The sequence below is a fragment of the Marmota marmota genome, unplaced genomic scaffold, assembly GCF_001458135.2.
Source record: "Marmota marmota marmota unplaced genomic scaffold, marMar, whole genome shotgun sequence".
Taxonomy (NCBI): domain Eukaryota; kingdom Metazoa; phylum Chordata; class Mammalia; order Rodentia; family Sciuridae; genus Marmota; species Marmota marmota.
Genome location: NW_025999961.1, coordinates 3,833,769 through 3,848,076, shown reverse-complemented (window position 1 = coordinate 3,848,076; position 14,308 = coordinate 3,833,769). Strand labels below are relative to the sequence as shown.

The 14,308-nt window shown below is 34.5% G+C and overlaps 1 protein-coding gene across 1 annotated transcript in view; it reads left to right on the top strand.

The window, feature by feature from the left end:
* The window catches only part of Spef2 (sperm flagellar 2), a 165,666-nt gene that overhangs the window by 47,554 nt on the left and 103,804 nt on the right, over window positions 1-14,308 (top strand). Inside the window, 1 exon segment of the mRNA XM_048802898.1 lies at window positions 644-812. Coding sequence (XP_048658855.1) covers window positions 644-812 — 169 coding nt within the window.

The following is a 14,308-nucleotide window of genomic DNA, read 5'->3' as shown; positions in this document are numbered from 1 at the left end:
TTTCTTCAGACTTTCCCTGAACCAACACATTCAGTCAAATCTACTGTTGTGATTTCCTGTTGTGTAATTCTCTTCCCAAACTGTTTATTTGTGGAATTACATTTGCCCTTCTTTCCCAGGATTTTCTGTTGGAGGCTAGGGATTCCACTTGCTGTAATATCCCTTATGGCTGGCAAAAATGTATGGAACTTAATAGGTCTGAATGAATGAATGTCACTTAAAGCCACTGTCTTCAAACTTTCTTATTGACTGCCAGAACAGAGCAATATATCTAAAAATAATGAGCACAATCAGAAAACTTAGGTTCTATAATTCTCAGTTCTAATTTAAATAAATATGCAATCTTACAACATGGTTTAAATGCTCTAGTATCTGCATCCTATGCAAAATGAATAGACTGAATCTTTTCAAAGCCTCTTCAAAATAATGGTTTACATATTTGTATATAATTTGTAACAGAAAACGTATGTTTGTCTTATTGTCATTGCACATATGGTAACCTTTAAAATTAGCTTCAAGTAATTATTTCTATTTAATTCTTATGAAAGTGAGTTAATTACGTAAGTACAATAAAAAGGCTAAGTTGTAAACTGTGAATTTCATTGACCATTGATTAATCTTTTATTTTTATTTTTTGTGATAGTCTGATTCCACGTAAGTTGATGCATGATTGGAAGGAACTGTTTTTCAATGGAAAGCCCTTATATGAGCAAGCCTCTATTAAGCATCTGCCTGCTAGGCACCCTGCAGGACAACTTGTAGAATTGGAGAAAAGGGACTTGCTAGATAACAATGATTATGAAGAATATAAGGTACATCCTGATATGAAAACATTAGAGAATGCAATATAATAAATTCTTTTTCCTTAACTTTAATTTTGTGATATTTTATTTCATTTATACTAATTAAAATACACATTTTATATTTGTATTTCTTTTGTGTTAATTTCTGTTTATGGAACTAATTTTTAGATGCCTAAACTATTCATAATCCATTAGCTCTTGATCTCAGTAATACTAAAAGAGAAGTTTGAAAAAAATCAAGCATAATACATTGTCTGGGAAGATAGATTTCAGGCTTTAAAAAATACCTTAATTTGTTCATTACCATTATTCTTTGTATGAGTTTCTGTCTATATGTGCTTCAAAAAACATCGTTAAAACTGATTTTTTTCTTTTGTAATTTATCTCAATGATATGCAGCCTTTGCAGATAAAATGGAAGAGGAAGAGGTCAATGATAGCATAGATTCAAACAACATATTTTTTCTAAAATTAGGAAAAAAGTATTGGATACCAATTGTGCTTATTATATATTTTTTCATGTAAAATTATTTTATTTTTTAATGTGGCACATATTCATGGAGTACAGTGTGATAATTCAATACATATGTACAATATATTATGTGATTATAGTTTAGAACAATTTATTACATATTTTATAAATAACTAGATGAGGAATTTGAAGTTTCCCAGCACAAAGAAATGATAAATATTTAAGAAGATGGAAATGTCACCTGTGCTTTTTAGACAATCTGTCAAAAACAACAATAACAACTTAAGGAATAGACAGGCTAGAGTTTTACTATTGGTACCCCCAACTACTAACTGTAAACCTTAGGTGAATGGTCTAAGAGACTCAGGTCCCAGTTTATTAGATAAGGATAATACTATACCTACCTCATACTGTTTTTTTGAATTTTAATAATTATTGAACACTTAGCCAATGCACTGCATGTTGGAGGCTAGTAATACATATTAATTTCTTATACTATTCTGCTTTCCCCACCCTTCTCCTCCTCACTGTTGGAAGTAAAGATGTAAAAATGATAATCTTGAATAGAAGTTCTGGGTAGATCCACAGTCATGAAATATAGAATGAGAATGTTTATTGTTAGAAACATTGTTGGCTTCAGTTCCATAAGGGTAGCAAGAGCAACATGAAAAGAGCAACACAGGAAAGATGGTTTGACCCAACTCTCTGCTCATAAGTAGTAAATACTCAATAGACATTTGTTGCAGGAGGCTTTAATGAGTAATGCCAATGAGCAGGGAAAAGAGTAAAGTACCACTAATATAAGTAATTTAAGAGAAGACAAGCTCCTGGTAAAATGTTATAGAAAAATATGAGATAATCAGACACTAAATATGCACCATATTTAAATTGAGTGAATCTACATTTGAGGTACCAAGATAATTTTTATTTATTTAGGTTTTACTTTAATCTCACAAAATATATATGGATCTTTATTTTGTATGATTTTAGAGTATATTATACTATGTCAAACAAAAGTCTAAAGCCACACATTGCAATACTTTGATAACATCAAAGTAGGTTAAGGTATTTCTTTCCATTGCAAATTAAAGTCATTTTAATTGACAAACGAGAGCAAACTTATTTGACAATTTTTTCAAGCAATTTTTAATAACAAATATTAACTGACAATTGTACAAATAAATGGGTTTCACAGTGACATTCCCATCCATGAAAATGCTGTGCTTTAATCATATCCTCCTCCCTTCTATACTCTCATCCTCCTCTTCCTCCCATTTCTCTCAGAGTCCCCGGAGTTCCCTTCCCCTTCCCTAATAGTTACTTCCTCTTCTACTTTAGATTACTTTTATTTTTAGTTTCTACATATGAGTTTTGTTTTGTTTTTACAATATTTGTCTTTCAGTGTCTGCCTTATTTTGTTTAACGTAATGACCTCCAGTTTCATCCATTTCCTATAAATGACATGATTTCATTCACACAGTGAAATATTACATGTGTGCGTGTGTATCCTGCCTTATTTATACATTCATCCAACAATGGGCATCTAGGCTGACTCTGTAACTTGGTTATTGTGGACAGTGCCATAATCATGATAGGTATTCAGGGATCTCTTTTGAATATTAACTTCATCTTCTTTATGCATGTACCCAAAAGTGGTATAACTGAGTCACATGGTAAGTTTAATTTCATTTTTTTATCAAGCTAGTTCTTTTGCACATTTGTTCCTCTTGGAACAGTTTTCTAGTCCCTCTGTCCTGGTTGCTAGACATTCCTCAGTTTTTTAAAAACATTCATATTGTTTTCCATGGTGGCTAGTGTTAGTTTATATTTACCAACTATGTGTGAGGATTACTATTCCTACAGATTTCTTATTTTTTTAATAATAGCCATTCTTACAGGGGTAGTTTTGATTTTATTTCAGAATAGCTAAATATGTTGAACATTTTTCATATATTGACCATTTGTACTTCTTTTGAGAAGTGTCTATTGAGATAATTTGTCCATTTTTTCACTGGATTACATGCTCTTATGATGCTGTGTTCTTGAGTTCTTTACATATTCTGGATATTAATCCCCTGTCCGATGGATAGCTAGAAAAGATTTCCTCCCGTTCTCTAAGTTGTCTCTTCACTCTGTTGATTGTTTCCCATTCTGGGCAGAAGTTTTTTAATTTCTAATGCCTTTAGGAACAGAAGTCCTGTTTAGGAAATTGTTGCCTGTATCTATATCTAGAAGTTTTTTCCATGTGTTTTTCTCTACTAGTTTCAAATTTGGGGGTCTCACACTAAGATTTTAGTTTCAGTCTTCTTCGTGTAGGTGTTCAGTTTTCCCAGAACCCTTTGTTAAAGAGGTTGTCTCTTGTCCAAATCTGTTTGGGGAGCCTTTGTCGAGGATCAGATGGCTGATTTCTGGGCCCTATGTTCTATTTGTACTATGTTCTTGTTTTTATGTCAATACCATGCTGTTTTTGTTTTTGTTTTTTGTTTGTTTTTTTGTTTTTAACTATGTTAACAATGGCTCTGTATTTTTAAATAAGGTATTGTGATGCTTCCAGTCATGCTTTTTTGCTCAGGATTGCTTTGGTTATTTGAGTTCTTTTGTGATTCCATGTATATTTTAGAATTTTATTTTTGTAGTTTTGTGAATAATAACATTGGTATATTGATTGAGACTGCATTGAATCTGTAGGTTGATTTTGGTAGTGTGACCATTTTAAAAAATATTAATTCTCCCAATCCATGAACAGAGGAGGTCTTTTTATCTTCTAGTGTCTTTAATTTTTTTCTTCGGTGTTTTATTATTTTAATTGTAAAGTTTTTTGACCTCCTTAGTTAGGTTTATTTCCATGTTTAGTGAGGTTTTCGTTTGTGTTTTGAGACTATTGTGAATGGCATTGTTTTCCTGATTTTTTTTTCTCAGCAAGATTATTACTGCTGTATATAAAAGTTACTGATTTTTGGATGTTGACCTTGTATTCTACTACTTTTCTGAAGTTATCAGTTCTACCTCTTTTAGTGGAGTCTTTAGGTCTTCTAAGTACATGATTATATCTTCTTGAAACAGGGACAATTTGTCTCCTTCTGTTCCTGTTTGTATTCCTTTTCTTTCTTTCTTTTTCCTGATTGCATAGGCTAAAATTTCAAGTATATATTGAGTAAGAGTATGAAAGTAGACACCTTCATTTCATCCCTGATTTTAGAGGAAGTACTTTCAGTTTTCCCCACTCAGTATGATATTGTTTAGGATGGCCTTTATTATGTTGAGGTACAATCCTTCCATACCTAATTTATTGAGGACTTTTTTCATGAAGTCATGTTGAATCCTATGAATCACTTATTTTTCATCTGTTGAGATGATACTACGTGTTGTGTCCTTGATTCTATTTATGCTTTGTATTGTACTTATTTATTTGCATATGTTGAATCATCCATGCATGTCTAGAATGGAAACAGCTTGATTGTGTATGAGCTTTTAAAAATGCTGTTAAATTTGATTTATAAGTATTTTATTAAGGATTTTTGCATCTTTGTTCATCAAGGATATTAGTTTATAGTTTTCTTTTTTATTAGGTTTTGATAGCAATGTAATACTTGCTACATAGAAAGTTTGAAAGGGTTCCTTCCCTTTCTGTTTTATGGAACAGGAGGATTATTTTTAATTCCTTTTCGAATACATGGCAAAATTCATCATGAGTCTGTTCAGTTCTGGGCTTGTCTCTATTTACAGACTTTTCATGACTGATTATTTGACAGGTTTTGCTGATTGTGGCAATTTTTCTCTGTTATTTCTTCAACAGCTTATCTATTTTTGTTGTTCTCATATATTTGGAGACCTAGTGGGCTACAGCTTAGCAAAGTCTTTTTAACTACATATCTTGCTTGGGAAATGGTTACCACAGGAACATGCTTGTCTTACCCACTTCCTGAAGCATCTGGTGTTTCTTTTGCAGGAAATTGTAAACTTATATTAGGAGTTTTTGAATGTCTGGCAATGCAGTTTATTTTTGTGTAGAGCCTTTTATGTTTTTCTAGAAATGACACTTTAGAATTTCTGATAAATATTTACAAACTCTGTTCCTTTTAATCACATAAAAGTAATATACCATGTACAGATTTTAGGATGTACTGTAAGATATTATATCATTTTCCAATTTTATAAATTTTGTCTAAGAACTTGCCATAAATATTCCTACATAAAAATAAAAAATAAAATTTTTAACTTAAAAAATATATTATCAGGCTTAAATAGCCTATAACAAGAGACAGAAGGGCAGTGTATCCTGGATTACCCAATAGAAATAGTTGTTCACGTTTTCTATTACAAAATTCATTCCAGATTTTTATTGTTTTAAGTAAATGCATGACTTAAAAATTAATCTTCAAAAAGTTTACCTCCCTGAATACTTTATTGGTGTCTAGACACACCATCCGTAAAGAACTGACATCTCACAGTTTTGAGCTCATGGTTTTAGGAGGCCATGCTCTGTTAGAGTAAGCTATCATGCTTAAAATTTTAAAATATTGTATCAGAAATGGGCATAAAATAAGACTTTTTGCCTATGTATACATCATATGCAGCTGCTGAAAATTTGACTCATGTCTTAACGTTATTTTCTAAATCATCACACTCTGGTGATTAAGCAGGAGGTAGAAAGAACATCATGGACCAACAAGTACCCACTGCACTTCCACAAGGTATCAACATGAGTTTTTAGTAGAGAGTAAGCAAGGACCCTTAAAACCCATTGGACCATGGGCTGTGGATTCAGCCAGGTTGCTGAGCATCTCCAGCACCACCAGCAGCACAGCTCCTCTTGGCAGCCAGTAGTTCTCAATGATGTGGTGATTCCTCTCAGTGAACCTCAAACTCCCCCAAAAGCAAGCATTTTATATTGATCTTACAGGCAAATTAGTCCTCACCCACAGCATGTTATTAGCTACTTTTTATCAGTTACCTACTGAATAAGTTTCAGAGACACACCTGGCCCTTATATCCCTGGATTTACATCTACAGATTCATCCAATTACAAATCCAAAACAAAAAAAAAAAATGTTTTTTTTAAAAAATTGCCTGTGTACTGAACATGTACAGACATTTTTGTCTTGTTATTCCCTAAATAATCCAGGAAAAATTTTTTAGCATTTACATGGTATTAGATATTACAAGTAATCTGGGAATGATGTAATGTGTACAAGAGGATGTTTAGAGGTCACAAGTGAATGTCCAGATCATTTTTTATAATGGATCTGAGCATCCATGGATTTTTGTATTCACAGGAGTTCCTTGAACTAATCCCATGGATACCAAAAGACAACTGCTAGAATTTGGTGTCCATAAACTAAAGTTAGCTCATAGTTATGGTTTCCTGAAAACTGATTTTTCTACATCTCTACATAGCTCTACAATGCATGCCCTCAAACGAGTTGTAGTTACAATTGCTATAATTTGAAAGAAGGATGGTTTGTTTCCAGAATATCATCAATGCTATTTCAAGTGCTTGGTCATGATTTTTAATTCCTGATATTTTTTTTCTTTTAATGAAAATTAGTTTAAGTTCATGATCAGTTGAGTTTGTGGTGGTTGATGGCTTATGATTTTCCACTAACTAGAATTAAGGAGTATTTGTATGATGTGGTTTAACAGCCATGTTCCTCTCACTACAGCCCTGTATACATTCCCATCCCCAACATTTATACATGCAATAGCATTTATTATCACCAAGCCTTTTCCACTGAAGAATAGGAATATGAGACTAAATGGGTGATGAGACTGACTTGTTTGACCAAAACCTCTAGACATCATCTTGTGATTACTCTTCAATTCCAGTTCTGGGTATTGATCTAGTGTCTTTCTAGACTCCTTTTCTGACATTAAATTCTCATCTTCAGTGTAGCTTTTGCCTTGCTTCTTGAATTTCCTGTGGCTGACACAACCTTTTTAGTTTACTGTTTAATCAATTCCCTGATAGGCAGAATATCAACCTGAAGTGGTACCACTTACATGACATCACTAGATAACTGACCCATGCACAATGGGAGGGTTTAGTAGTTGAATGTTAAGGACACATGGCTAGATCATTAATTTTTATCACTTAAAAGATATGCATTTTATTATTCAGGCCAGATTGCTGTAACAAAATGCCATAATCAGGAGGCTTAAACAACAATAATATATTTCTCACAGTTCTGGAGGCTTGGAAGTCCAAATCAAGGTTTGTCAATTTGGTTCTCCAATGAGTGCTCCCTTCCTGGCTTGCAGAAAACCCCCTTCTTACTGTGTCTTCACTGAGTGGAGAGAGAAAGAGGAGTTCTGCTCTCTTTCTCTTCTTCTAAGGAACTAGTCCTATCATGGGGTCCCACCTTCCTTACCTCATCTATACCTAATCACCCCTAGCTCCAAATACCATCACATTGGGAGTTAAGGCTTGGACATAGCAACTTTGGAGGAACACAAAACCTCACATATAATTTGGGACAATTATACAATGTCTCAAAGTCAAAATGTGTTAATCAAATATAGAAACTATCTTTAGTTCAAATGAAATTACAAATGTTTCATGACTTTCTAAAATTCCTTGATAGTGCCTTATGTTTTGATTATAGAGGTGATTCTACTGTATTTATTAACTTTAAATATAAATGTAGAGTTTTGTTGTGAAGTAGTAGAGGAAAGAAAACAATGTTTTATATTTTATTTTCATATAGACAGAAAAACATGACTTTTTGAGTAGGGAGAAAAAAGATGTTCTGTGAGGCCATTCTACTGTAAAAATTCTGCCTGCCATTGTACTGAATGACTCACAGTACCACTCCTTTGGATTAAGATCTCAGCACCTGCTAAAATATAAGCATATTCAAGAGAATCAATAAGAATCACGATCAGTCGCCAAAATAGAAAAGAACTGGGAAAGAAATTTAGTGCATAAGGGAATATTCCCATTGTTATTCCAGTTTTATTTTTATGGTTATGCATTTCATGAATACAATTTCATCTATTTGCTTGGAGTTTTTCCTGCAACTCCTCAAATTTCTTCAGTAATGGTAAGGCTATCTGATCAGCTATTTTAGACTAAATCTCATTGTCTCTTGGAAGAGTGATCAGTATGCTGGACTACTTACCCATGATAACTAAGTAAATTATAGAGCACAGTATCAGATTATTAGTGTCCAAAGGAATCTATAGCTGTCCTAAGATAATGGTTGTCAAGAAACAAGGCTATTTTCCAACTGTTATGGGCTAAGGATTTCAGAGGGATCGAGTAGGTTTGGTAGAGATCTGAGACTTGTTTGGGGGATAGAGAAAACAGAAGGAGAGCTTGGATCAGGGAAAGATATTTGGCTTCAAGTGAGTAGAACTGGAGATAAGCAAGGCACATTAGAGAACCATACTAGAAATAGTTGAATTAAGATATCAAGTTCAAAGCATTAGACCAGAAATGGGAAATAGTTTACAAAGGTTTTTTTTTTTTACAAAGGTTTACAAAGCCAAAGGATTGGCACCTGTAAGAAGTGGAATGGAATAGGAGGTAAGGACAGAGTCCAAGACAGGGTCCTGAAAGATTTACAAATTATATAGAATGAGCATCAACCACTTGGGTTTATTTGCTTTTGATCACATAAATAAAGAAGAATAACCCTATTTCAGGCTCCCTCCTAACTATGACTAGGCAAGGCAGAGGATGGTCAAGGTTTTCCTAGGATCTCTACCATTGATTTTCTGGTTTGTCCTTTACCCACTTTGGCAACTACAGAAGCCAGATTCTTTGCATAAGGTCCACTCCTACACTGATCTCCTGAGTGACCCACTTTGAACACATGTGGAATCAGAGTCCTAGACAGAAGCCCTTACCCACTGTTTGCATTAGATTTGTCTCTGAATTTCACCTTAATGAAATGTATCTTTTCAAGATCAATGATCTCTCAAAGTGGCTTAGTCTTATAATCAAGCTTATAATCAGCCCAGTGGTTCTGGCTGCCTGATATATAAGTAAATTATAGCTCAAAACTTTAGAAGAGGAAACCTGCACTCCTCACAAGTGCTGAGTTTTCTGAACTTCTAAAGTTACAAGCTAGGCTGAATGGGTTGCATAGCAAGATACCAGGCTCTTTCAAGCATAGGCCTATACAGTGATCTTTATCACATGCTGGTAATTGACCATGCTCATTTAAAATTTTCCTCCTAAAATAAGAATGATGGAGACTGTTGTCCTGGATCTTCTTCTGTAATGGGCTGAAATTAAACATGGCTGTTTCCATACTCTTAGGTCATGGCAGATTGAAAAAGGCTACTGTTGGAACAGAAGCAAACTGTAGCTATTATTGGATCAGGACCAATATTTTTGATTTCCTGAGCTAGAATCAACCATGGGATAGATGTATAGGAAAGGCATCACCATAATTCTCTTTCCAAACAGAACACTCTCCAACTCAGCATGGAGCTCCAGATGGCAGGTGAAATAGAACTAAGTCCTTTACCTCATTGCCTTGGAGTATGTTTAGTTTTCTGGGCAATAGATATGGCCTTTTTTTTTTTTTTGGAGGTGCACCCACACTGCCAATGTCACTAAGGAATGAATACTTTTACCCCCTGGCTCCTCTAGAATCTGATGGACAAACTGTCTGGCAGGAAGATGTGACCAGGTAGCTATCCATACTCTGAGCTGACCTGAAGTCAAGTGACTGAACAAGGCTGCCAAACAGGATCAGTTCAACTTTTTATAAAAATATTTATTTATTTATTTGTGTTTTGTGTTGAGGATCAAACCCAGTGCCTCACATGTGCTAGGCGAATACTCTACCACTGAGCCACAACCCCAGCCCTAGGATCAGTTCATTTTTTAAAGGATTGTCTGACACCTTTTTGAAACTGGACCCCATCATGTTGCCCCTTGCTTGCATACTAGCTCCTGGGGGGGAATCCAGAATTCAGTTGCACTTCTGCTAATCACCGTCTCCTCTCTGCCTCCTTGTCAAAAGCAGTGCCTGTGGCATCTGTCTTTTTCACTGAAGCTTGGCTATCAAACAGGTCCTACACAGTGTTCAAGAAGCTGTATAGGGCTGTCAGCTTATGTGAGGGACTCGTGGTCAGGCAAGATATATAACCATCCATTCTACTTTTCCTGAGAATTCTGGGCAATTATCATAAATTTTTAAATCTGAATTACAAATATAGGAAGTTCTTCCCAATTCTCTCTCTTTGGGAGAATTTTTTGGTCACATGATCTGTTCATTTCTGGAGATGTTTCCTGTGTTAACTAATTCCATACATTGATATGGATTCTGGCTCTTTTATCTGTGAGAATGCCACTGAGCTTGTTTTTGTCTGGGGATTGAGTTGGGTCCATTTACTCTACTTGAAAAATTAAATCTTGCTACTCATTAATCAAAATTACAAAAATTTTGTGCTGGATTTGTGGCTCAAATGTAGAGCGCTCACTTTCCTAGCACATGTGAAGCCCTAGGTTAGATCCTCAGCCCCATGTAAAAATAAATAAATAAAATAAAGGTATTGTGTCCAACTACAACTAAAATATAAATTTTTTTTTAAGATTACAAAAATTTAATATCTATATAATCATTCATTTACTCAATTTACATACATTGAACCTATATTTTGATTGATTTTATCAATTGATCAGTTTTTATTGATTTCCTATTTGTGCCAGCAAGTAGGTATTGGGAATATAAAGTTGATTAATATAGAGACTCTACATTCCCAGTGCTCACAGTTTAATTAGGATGAGAGAATAAACATTTCTTGACCTAAGTATGGGTAAGAATGGCTGCTCATGGAAGCACCATAGAAGGGATGAGGTTGGACTGATCTGTGAAGTATGAGGAGAGATCAGCTGACTTAAAAGCATTAACTCAAAACTGATCTCATCCTATGAACCATGAACTATGAACTCATCCTCTCCTGTCTGCACTTCTTATGAGTTCATTGATTCCAAGAATATAAACCAAACTAAGATCAGGGACTGTGTTTTAGGTCACTTCCGTCAAGAGAAAATATGAAAATTTTCCAGTGAATTAGAATATTTTAAGTGGGCAATTGTGTCGTGTCTGGTTAAGATAATATTTGCTCAAAGTATTTAGGCTTGAATTAACAAATTACCTGTCTCCCATTCAGTAATAATTTTCCTTTGGCTACAATTAAACAATTAATTGGTCTATTTTCTAATAACCTGTCTTTTATTGCATTTTAATAATCTTAATTGATATGTTATTTGGTAATTCAGGGATTTATATTAAAAAAATATTTAAAAATAATTTTTCAAAAAGCATTTTGTAAGTACTATAAAAGAAGCAAACTGTAACTAACATAAAACCACACAAATAAAATTGAAAAATCTGAATGACCTGGATTTTCAAATTATTTATAATCAATTATGAGAAATAATATACTGTTTTAGAAACAAACTTTGATAAATAAGTACCTATTCTGTACTCTGACTCAAGTGATATAAAATGAGAGATTTACTGTTATTTTGCAGATATGTAAGAAAGGAACCCATGTGGTAATTATAGACATGCAGTAATAACTAAGGGTTCCTGGTGCCTGCCCCAATAAAATATCCTTTATTATTTATGTTTGGAAGAGTGTGTTGAAACCAAATTATAAAATTAATTCATGGATCACAATTAGTATTTATTTTCTAAAATACAAAAACACAACAAATCATATAAATGAAATGCAGTGTAATACAACATGAAATAAAGCACATCCCAAATAGTATTTCATGATTTTTTTTCCTGCTTTATCTATACTTCTACATAAATACCAAGTCACAGTGTAGAATGCATTTCTTAAGGAGTGTCCTGGTAAAAGCATTTTAAAAGCTAGTGTCTTCAAAGATGCATTTCAGTAGTAATTGGGCTCTAAGAAGGGCTAGACAGCTCATGGAGGGTTCATGTGGGATCAAACTAAAAAAAGAAAAAAAATGGAGTTCAGGAGTTTGGCTAGGAAGCTGATCGGGAAGTCTTGAATGAAGAGTTAATCATCATGAACATAAATATAATGGCTCTTGGAATTTGAGGAATAGTAATGGCTGCATCATCCCCTGACTCTGCTTCTGTAAAAAGTATTTAATTCAGGTATCACAGATCCATCTCTTCCTCACTCTCTGCAGGGCGGTGTGCCAAAAGGAAGCCAGCCACACAATGAAGGCAGCCTGCTATGGTAGAGTTGTAGTGCATTGGCTATATTCTAAAGGGAGCCTAGGCTTATTTTGTGGGGTTACTGCCACTGGTGTTTCTTTCTTTTTAAATTTTTAGTTGTAGGTGGACACAGTACCTTTATCTATTTTCATGTGGTGCAGAGGATCTATCCCAGTGCCTCACAGGTGCAAGACAAGTGCTCTACCACTGAGACACAACACTAGCCCCGCCCACCAGTGGAGTTTCTTAAGATTAGTCTATTAGAAACTTCTCTCCTAAGTACTTTTGCCACTGTAGCAAGGTATTTTGTCTATTTTTTTTTTTATCAACTATAGGCAAAAGGATTTCATTTCAGGAAAACCCAAGGAAACTATCAACTGTCAAAAAGAGTGTGGGTTGTATCCCTAGGAGCTCCTTTCTCTCTTTTCAGGGAAGAGGAACTTGTCTTGTCCTTGATTTCAGTATTTGAATTGTGTGTTGTCAAGAGCCTGCCAAACTGGGAGCACCTGGGTCACATCTATCTATGCAGATGTTGGTCGGGTCTATCATTTGCAACAAATAAACAAAGAAACAAAAACTGGATCTTGTGTATGCAAACTAATACCATCACACTACAAAGGCCACATTTGACTATCACTAGTAGGTATCATTGACATAATTTGATGTTGGCTTGCTTATTGAATGTGGTGCTAGTGGTACTTTGAGATTTTAAGGACAGATGAATAACTACTGAGACCCAGATTATCTGTGTCTATGTTGATCTAAGTAAACCATGTGCCTCCTCCTTTGGAAAGATGGATGAAGAAGTTTCATTCCCAACTTGGATGTTTAGGAGTGGCAGGCAATGAGAATGGCATAGACATGGCTTTTGTCCTGTGAGTAGTTATTATGGAGAGACAGACGCAAAATCTCTTGAGAAAAACGTGCAGCTCTGCTAGCAGCAGCTTCCAGTCACCTGGGCACTTTTACAAAGAAGGAAGGAATCCAAAGGACACTTGGAAGATCTTTGGTCTGCCCTGAAGTGCGCACCAACATTTAAGCACATTTGTTTTCAAGAAGATGCTGTTTACAAATATTCAAGATGGTTCATAAGACCAAAAATAATAACACGTCTGTCCATAGGAAATCAAAAGGGTATGACAGACTGGAAATAACCAGAATTGTAAGTCTAGGTATACATTATGTTTCTACAACAAGATAGAGGGAGGTATGTGAGTCTACTATCTAGGTCAGATAGCAGAGTGGGAGGACCAAGTCATGTGGGAAGGTGGTAAGAATGATGAACGCTATGGGCCCAAGAATTCAGAATTCAGATTCTGGAAAGTTTAGGGTAAATAAGTAAAAATAGTACTATTTTACAGATTGTGACTTTAATCAAGAACAGACTCTTCACTCTGTGCTCTAATTTTATGATTTCTGGGTGTAAGTAGACAAAAATACACAGATCTTGAGTTCTGCACTTACACCTTCTCAAAAATGCATACTGATGATATTTATGCAGGTACTATAAAATAAAGACAACTCTTTCCTATATATACTTGACAGTTTACATAAATCAAGTGAACAAACACACATAGCACATCTACACTAAAAGAGCATCTTGTTAAAGCAGCAATTCACACCAGGTGCTATTATCTATTATTGACCACTCCCAGCATTAGTCATTAGTCTTGAAACTAGTAGTCAGATGTCTGTTTAAAACTATATCTGAAGAAATGAAGATATAGTTTTAAATATATATATAATCATATCTACATAAAACAAGCACATAAAATATAAATCTGGTAGAAATTTCTCATTCTTTTCTACAAATCAAGTGGTAAAGTTTCCTCAGCTGACTGTAGTTGGATTAGTAATCAGTGGTCTGAATCTGTCTTG